Source organism: Mus caroli, chromosome 9, assembly GCF_900094665.2.
Source record: "Mus caroli chromosome 9, CAROLI_EIJ_v1.1, whole genome shotgun sequence".
Classification (NCBI taxonomy): domain Eukaryota; kingdom Metazoa; phylum Chordata; class Mammalia; order Rodentia; family Muridae; genus Mus; species Mus caroli.
In genome coordinates, this window is record NC_034578.1 from 116,848,816 (window position 1) to 116,856,761 (window position 7,946).

The 7,946-nt window shown below is 49.3% G+C and overlaps 1 protein-coding gene across 2 annotated transcripts in view; it reads right to left on the reverse strand.

Moving 5' to 3' along the window:
* Positions 1 to 2,776: 2,776 nt before the first annotated feature.
* Positions 2,777 to 7,946, reverse strand: part of Cck (cholecystokinin) — a 6,057-nt gene continuing 887 nt past the window's right edge. The window contains exons 1-3 of one of the 2 annotated variants that reach the window (XM_029481898.1): positions 7,745 to 7,842; positions 7,328 to 7,543; positions 2,777 to 3,154 (exon numbers count right to left, since the gene is read on the reverse strand). In XM_029481898.1, the coding sequence (XP_029337758.1) occupies positions 3,021 to 3,154; positions 7,328 to 7,541 (348 nt within the window). In that variant the 5' untranslated portion in view covers positions 7,542 to 7,543; positions 7,745 to 7,842 and the 3' untranslated portion in view covers positions 2,777 to 3,020. Of the gene's footprint in view, positions 3,155 to 7,327; positions 7,544 to 7,744; positions 7,843 to 7,946 lie in introns of those variants that run through there. The other variant, XM_021173380.2, reaches the window with a different exon arrangement.

Consider the following 7,946-nt stretch of genomic DNA (forward strand, 5'->3'; position numbering starts at 1 on the left):
GAAAGACACAACAAATGCTTTTCACATTTGATAACAAATATTCGTCGAATCTAGAGCCCAGGGGAAATTAGTGAGGCTGCAGCTCTCTCTTTGCCTGGTTTCTGCTGTATTTACCTCCAGGATGAGCAATGATTCAAAGGTGCCAGGGAAAAATATTGAGCGTTCCTAGGAATGAAGTTGAGAGATTAAGAGTCTTTCCTTTGGCACACAAGGCATCTGCTCTTGTCAGTTTGATGAGATTTAAAGCCGCCTAGAAGAGATGGCTCTGCTATGTCTCTGAGGATGTTTTTAGAAAGACTGAACGGAGGAGAGACAACCCATCCTAACTGTGGGTGGCATCATCCCACAGACCAGGGCCCCCAAATGAATAGAAAGGAGAAAGCTGAACATGGGCCCTTGTCTCTCTGCTTCCTGACTGTAGATACCACGTGACCAGCCACCTTCTGCTGCCTGCTACCATGGCTACTCCACCCATGGAGCTAAGTCCTTGAACTAGGAGAAAAGACACCAGTATATGGAGTCCTTCTGTGGAGCTCACCCCTGTTTGGTACCACCAGCACCAGTCCTTGAATCCAGACACTGTCAGCTCTCTGCTAGAGCCTACTGATGTGTCTGGAGAGGCAGAAGGAGAAATATCCAAAAAATATAACTAATCTCTGCCTGGGGACGGATTGTTGAGTTTGTTGATCTTATTGACATGAGAGCCACCCCTCGTCGTCTGTGTGTCTCTTGTCCTTTTAGATGCCTGTGTTTCCTACAGGTTCTTTATTAAAGAAAGAGTTGAACAGCATCACCAAGATGCATGGGTTTTATATTTCTAGGAGTCCTTGAAAACTTAGTGCCCACATGTCTGGCGATTCAAAAGCCACTAATTCAGATCTGTTCTTCATTCCTTGGATACTGTTGGCTTTGTGTTCAATTCTGAGTCCTTCGCCCACCCCATCCTTACCCCCACGCACATTTGCACACAGGGTATACTCTCCCACCCCACCCCACGCTTGGTGGTATGCTAAAAACACAGACCTACAGATGTTTTTGAATGACTTATGGTACATTAGTTACTAGTCCCCTCTCTGCGACCAGAACGACTTCAGGGAGAAAGGATTTAGATTGGCTCGAGGTTTAGAGGGATACGGTCTACTGTGTTGGACAGAGAGGATGATGGGAGCATCAGGAAGCAGAGAAGTGGCTGCTGGTGTCCAGCTCGCTCTCTCCCTTTATTCAGCTTGGGATCCTAGCCCACGGATGGTGCCACATGTTTAGGTGGTTCTTCCGTCTTCAGTTTCTCTTCTCTGGAAATACACAGCTAGAGGTGTGTCTCCTAGCTGACCTATATCCAGTCAAGTTATCAAGTTACCAAGTTACTATCACAAATGGGAATCGGATACCTCATATCCGGGGCAGTCTCAGAGAGCAGACTGTCAGACCAAATGGAGTGAGAACCCAAGGAGGAGACAGTGCATTGTGATATCTACTTGGCATCTTAATTTTACACGGTATTCTAACTTGTGCTCAGGTTAAAGATTTCTCTGACCGTGTTTCCCTGGGGTCACCAGGAGGACTAAGGATCCCTTTTCTACCACTGAAGAAACACTGAAGATCCCAGTGGGTGAAGGTGGGCCAGGGTGGGCTTGCTGAACATAACATAGATTGGAAAATGTTGCTTTCAATATATGTCCCATTTGTGCAACCCTGTCCTGCAGGCCTTGGTCGGGAGAAGCTGCACTGTGGGTGGCTGTTCTTAGATCATCTCTGTGGTGAAGCTGCACTGCGGGTAGTGGTTCTTAGATCGTCTCTGTGGTCTAGATCCCTTTGCTGATGCCCACAGAGAATGAACAGATTCTGCTCTGGATGGCAGGAGTCTTCCCAGCATGGCTGACTGACTGCAGTGTGACAGGGCTGAAGGCAAGCCGTCACCGGCTGTTGTGTAACTGTTTCCTCTAGTTTAAACATTTCCTCCTCAAGGGGACAGGGAGACTCACCAGTCTTGTGAAACTCGCAGGAAACAAGCCCCCAACCCCGATTATAAAACTGGTCAATGTTTTTTTTAAATGGAAGAGGAGACTCTGCCATGGAGTTGCCTGCAAGTTGTGCAGGGAGCTCTGAAGACGTGGCTTTCGTGAGCTGACGCCCATGTTGGTCTGCGCTGCTTAAGGTAAACCTGATAAAGCCACCAAGCTAGGCGAGGATGGAATCATTTCTCTGGTACACCAGTGTCCTCTTTGATTGTGGCAGAATAGGTATGGATTTCCCAGGACAAGTGACACAGCCTAGGCTTGGTGCTACATCAGTAGAAGTCTAAGAATGGTCTGTGGCCAGTAGGAGTCGCCTGAGAGTCAGCTTGGAGGTGTGCCTTGATTGGCTGAATCTGAACGTGAGGTCCATCACCATCCCCTGGTGATTTCCTCCTTTCTGTAGATTGAGGGTGTTGGGTAATGGAATCCTACTCATCTGGGTGCACCAGCCTTCAAATCTGCGACTCACCAGCTGGGGTATGGGGTCATCCATTTCTACCTTTCAGGGCTCTCACCCCTGGTCTGTAGAAGACAAACTATGGGGCGTAACTCAGCATCAGTATAGCCAAGGGTGGGCCCTGGAGCTGAACCCAAGGGTACTCCCACAGGCCACCTTGCATTTACTGGGAGGCCAGCTCTGTGCCCAGCACTCATGCCCCAAACCATTTCTGGAGCCACCTATTGCAAGGCTTTACCTGTTGATATCATGTACCAGGCTCCCCTCCTTGTCCGGTCTGGGAACTCCCACTGGACACAATGAATGAGGGGCAGAAGGAAATCTCTTTAATAGCATAGCAACATTAGGTCTGGGAGTCACTGAAGGAAACACTGCCTTCCGACCACACAGCTAGGTTGAGGTGTGGCTGCATTGCACACTCTGGACAGATTTCATATTGGGGACTTAATAAATAGATACTCAAAACGTCAGACATTAGAGGCGAGGGGTCGTATGTGTGGTTGTTTCCTCATTCCACCTCCTCCAAGCAGCGCCGAGATGCTGGCCCACTACGATGGGTATTCGTAGTCCTCGGCACTGCGCCGGCCAAAATCCATCCAGCCCATGTAGTCCCGGTCACTTATTCTATGGCTGGGGTCCAGGCTCTGCAGGTTCTTAAGAACGGACATGCGGCCAGAAGGAGCTGCAGGGAGAAGAGAAGGAGAGGAGAGCCTTAGATCTGAGAATATGACCAGTGTAAGTCAGGACTAAAGCAGTGGGGAAAGCCAGGGCTCTCATGTGTGCCTGTGTGCATGCATGTATGTGCATAAAAGCATATACATATGAACACTTGTGTGTACCTCAGTCTCTTTTCCATCTTCCTGAGACGGAGCCTCTTAATGTACCTGGAGCTCACTGCCTGGGCCACTCCAGCTGCAAGCCTCTGCGATCCTACCTGCCTCCCCATCCCTGGGTTGTAGGAACAGACCACACCCAGCTTTTTCATGTGGTTTCTTGGGTATCAAACTCAAGTCTTTGTGCTGAGATGAAAGGTGGAGACAGGAGAATCCCCTAGAAGCTCATGGGTCAAGTAGCCTGGAGTACAAAGTATATCAGCAAATAACAAAAAGGACCCGGCCTCAAATCAGGGGTAAGGTAAAGACCAATCAACACCCAGGGTTGACCTCTGACCTCCACGGTGCACTGTGCCAAGTACACACCTTTTGATACACACACACACACACACACACACACACACACACACACACACGAGACAGAGAGAGAGGGAGAGAGAGGGAGAGAGAGGGAGAGGGAGAGAGAGAGAGAGGGAGAGGGAGAGGGAGAGGGAGAGAGAGAAGAAGAAGAAGAAGAAGAAGAAGAAGAAGAAGAAGAAGAAGAAGAAGAAGAAGAAGAAGAAGAAGAAAGTTTTAGAACGAGGACCAGTCAGACAGCTCAGTGGGTAAAGATGCTTAGTGCGTAGCTTGACAACGAGAGTTTGAGTCCTTGGACCCTCACAGTGAAGAAGAGAGCAGACTCCTGAGTCTGAGTCTTCTGAGCTCCACAGGCTTACCCTGGCACAGCTCCTCCTCAGGAATAAATGTTTAAAATGTAATAGGATCCAACAGAGTCAACGAACCTGGATCCTGGGGCTCTCAGAGTCTGAACCACCAACCATAGAATATGCATGGACTGGACCAAGGCCTCCACGCTCATATGTAGCAGATGTGCAGCTTGACCTTCATGTGGTCTGAACAACTGGAGCGGGGACTATCCCAAAAGCTTTTGCCTGTCTGTGGGATATGTTCTGCCAGTGGGACTGCCTTGTCTGGCCTCAGTGGGAGAGCCTTGAAGCGACTTGATGTGTCAGGGTGTGTGTGTGTGTGTGTGTGTGTGTGTGTGTGTGTGTGTGTGTGAAGGGTACTCAGGGGGTCTCCACCCATTCAGAGGAGAAGGGGAAGGGGAATGGAGGGAGGGTTATGGGAGGAGGTGACTGGGAGGGGGGCAGTGAGCAGGGTGTAAAGTGAATAAGTAAAAAAAATTTTTTTTAAAGTAATAGAATCAAGGTCTCTCTACATATGAATATTGTTTATAAATGATTAGAAAGCTACATTCTTTTAAAAATAATAACCAGAAGAATAAATCCTATCAGATTAAAATACTGGCATCTTGACATTAAAAAAAAAAAACTGAATGAAAAGTCACAAAAGACGAAACTTAAATCAGCCATTTTGACCAAAGCACAATGCTATAACCAAGAATGTGTACCAGCAACTGTGTGATCTGGGCAAGGAGGGGTGTGGTGACAAGATTCCTCCCTCTGAAGGCAGATGGCATGGTCCCACCCCACACTGTTTGTCAATGGCCTCCTGGGCTTGTAACCAGTATAGCACCTTCTGTGCTGACTAAGGGTAAAGAGTGGTCCCGCGGGACCTCCGTGGAGAAATGGAAACCTCTCCATGGCTCCCACTGAGTTGGGGCTACAATGTTTCCACCTTTTGGGTGTTTTGCAGGCAGCTTCCCGGCCAGCTCCTGCCCACAGGCTAGCACAGCCAAAAGGATTACTTATTGATACATCTTTGCCCATGCTCCAGTAAGCAGCCCTAATGAGACCCCTTGGGTCATTGAAAAGAATGTAGAGAAGTAGAGAGGTTACTTGGCAAGAGGATCGGGAGCAGGGGCGGGGGAGAGAATAGATGAAGGTTGTGGGGTATGATTTGAATGTGATATATGGTGTACTAAACGTCATAATGAAACTCACCGTTATGGCATAATTAATACACATTAATAAAACTTTTTTTTTCAAAAGACACCAGAGTCAGTTATCCAGACTAACTGTATAATGAATTTAACCAGATAATCTTAAGAAAACCACCACAATGATCAGCAACTGTGTTTCCTCTCTCTGGCCCCATGCCTTCCCTCCCTGTTTGGGAACTGAGAATCCATTCAGTGAGGTTTTGGGGGTAGATAGCCTGGCCCGGGCAAAGAAGCTTCAGCTATGTAACTGTTCATCACCTTTCGGATTAAAAATCACCAGCATGTATGCAGCCTGGGTCCCTGTACAGTCACATGGAAACACAGCCTATCGTCCTGCCTGCTGAGGGATTAGCATCCACTCTGAAGGCTCTGAACCATCAATGCTTCTGTCAAGCCAGCAGCCTGGCCAGTGCATGGCCATACAACCAGTCATGGATGCTGTGTTTGGAACATGCCTCGGTTCTCATAAGCTACACAGATCTGTCCTCAGGTGTGACGCTACCACCTTTTCTGCCATCCGTCCCCAGTACTGCATAGTGAAGGACTTAGAGCCAAGTCATAGGGTGAGGTAAGGAATCCAACTCTTTCCTGAGTGGTCAAAGAAGAGAGCTCAGAGGAGCTTTCAGCTCAGACCTCTGCTGGGGAAAACAAAAAACAAACAAACCAAAAAACCCCACTGTCATGTGTTGGTTCTAGGCAATAATTTAGCAACCAGGCTTTCTGTTGCTAGAACTGTTTGGAATAGTCCTAAACTTAAGCAAATAGGCTCTAGACTGACTGCTCAGTGAAGTCTAGAATACTTCAGAAGGGGCTGCTGGTGGTCTACACCAGAGAGTGGATCCTACATGAGTGATCAGAGGGAATGGAGAGGGGCATCCCAGGTTTCCAGGTTTTCTCATTATTCAATTATCTATCTGTCCACCTATCTATCTGCCCATCTATATCTATCTATCTATCTATCTATCTATCTATCTATCTATCTAATCTCCCTCCCTTCCTTCCTTCCTCTGTCCCTCCATCCTTCTCTTCCTCCTGTCTGTTGAATTAGCAAGAAAATAACCTAGAAAGGGGCAGCTGTAGTGGGAGTTCACAAACAGGAAGAAAAGTAAGAAATCGTTTGATTTCCTCTGGTGTTATCTTCATGTGAAATTCTAGGAGACGCAACCAGGCGCTCCAGTTTTCCATCTCCAGTCAAGCCAAATGCAGGCAGGGTCGACAAACCATGGGCTGTTCAAATTCGGGCAGGGCAAATTGGGTTCGTGAGCTCCACAGAAAGGATGCCCACCTCCTGCGTTTTAATCCAGCTCTACTGGTGCAGGTTAACACCCAACCAGAGGTTACCATCCATGCCACTGAGAATAAAGTCAGAGATGAAAGCTGTCTCAGGGGCCAGCCATGACTCCTGAGGCTACCCTTGGAATTCCAGAGCTGGGAGGGGATCTGAGTCACTCTGCTCTCATCTCTTCTCTAAAATGAGAGGTTTGGGCACAGAAAAGAACATTCAAAGGGCAAGGCGCAGAATCCCCCATGGGATTCATGGGAAAGACCTTCCAATGCGGAGAAGCTCAGCGTTCCAACAGCTACAGAAAGGTAAGATAGAACTCTCCCTGTGTGGTCATCCCCCTGCTTGCAGTCAAGGGGACGCTCTTGGCCCTTTGACCCTTTCTTCCTGCTCTGTACTGGGGGAGAGGTGCACAAGACCTCCTGCTCTTTTCAGATCTCAGGCTGTCTCAGCCCCGACCCACTTCCTGCCTGGGTTCCCAAGGTCAGTGTCTGGTGGCCCCCAGCAGAAGAGATAGGGCGGATCTGAGGAATCTTACCAGCACTCGATTATTATTATTATTTTTAATGTTGTCCTAAAACGGTTTTATATTTCATACGAAGACAGTGTCAAAATCAGTTCAGAAAAGGGTCTGTTAGCCGGCTCCCCTTACCAACGAGGTAAGCCCTCCGCCCACCTCCCCTGTGAACACCACCTGCACAGCGCTGTGCAGCGTACCTCAGGGAAGAAAAGTGAAATTTTTGCTCCTTGTGCGTCCCGTTTCCTCCTCCCTGCCAGTGCTGAAAAGATCAAGATTGGAGCCGCAGCAGAAGCCTGACGGGGAGCGGACACCCTTACCTTTGCGGACCTGCTGGATGTATCGCGCTAGCAGTGCGCCCAGGCGCGCTCGGGGCTCGCCGTCCGTCCGGAGCACAGCCCTCAGCTGCCTTCGGGGCGCCTCTTGCGCCCGCTGCTCCACGGGCTCCGTAGCTTCTGCAGGGACTACGGGCTGCGCCAGGGCGCCAGCAGCTAGGACTGCCATCAGCACGCACAGACATACGCCGCTCTTCATGGCTATGGGAAGCAAAGGCGAGGAGAGTGAACCAAAGGCTGGCCTCAGCGTGCTCCAGCCCAAAGTCCCGCACACAGAAGTCGGCTGAGGTTGAACATGGGGACTGCAGCCGGGTCAGACTGGCTCAACCGTAGCCAAGCGAAGTTCCTAGATGCGCCCTGGCCACCGCGGTAATTTCTGCCTGGCTTTTGTGTTATCCACACCTGGGACCTGGGAATCCCGCAGAGTTCCTATTTTTATGCTTGTGTTCAGAAGCAGCGCCTCCTCCTGCTTCCCTGAAGTTCCAGGACGCCTTTGTAGCTCATCTCTCTTCTAACCAGAAAACCAGAGTGAAGCGTGTGTGTGTGTGTGTGTGTGTGTGTGTGTGTGTGTGTGTGTGTGTGAGAGAGAGAGAGAGAGAGAGAG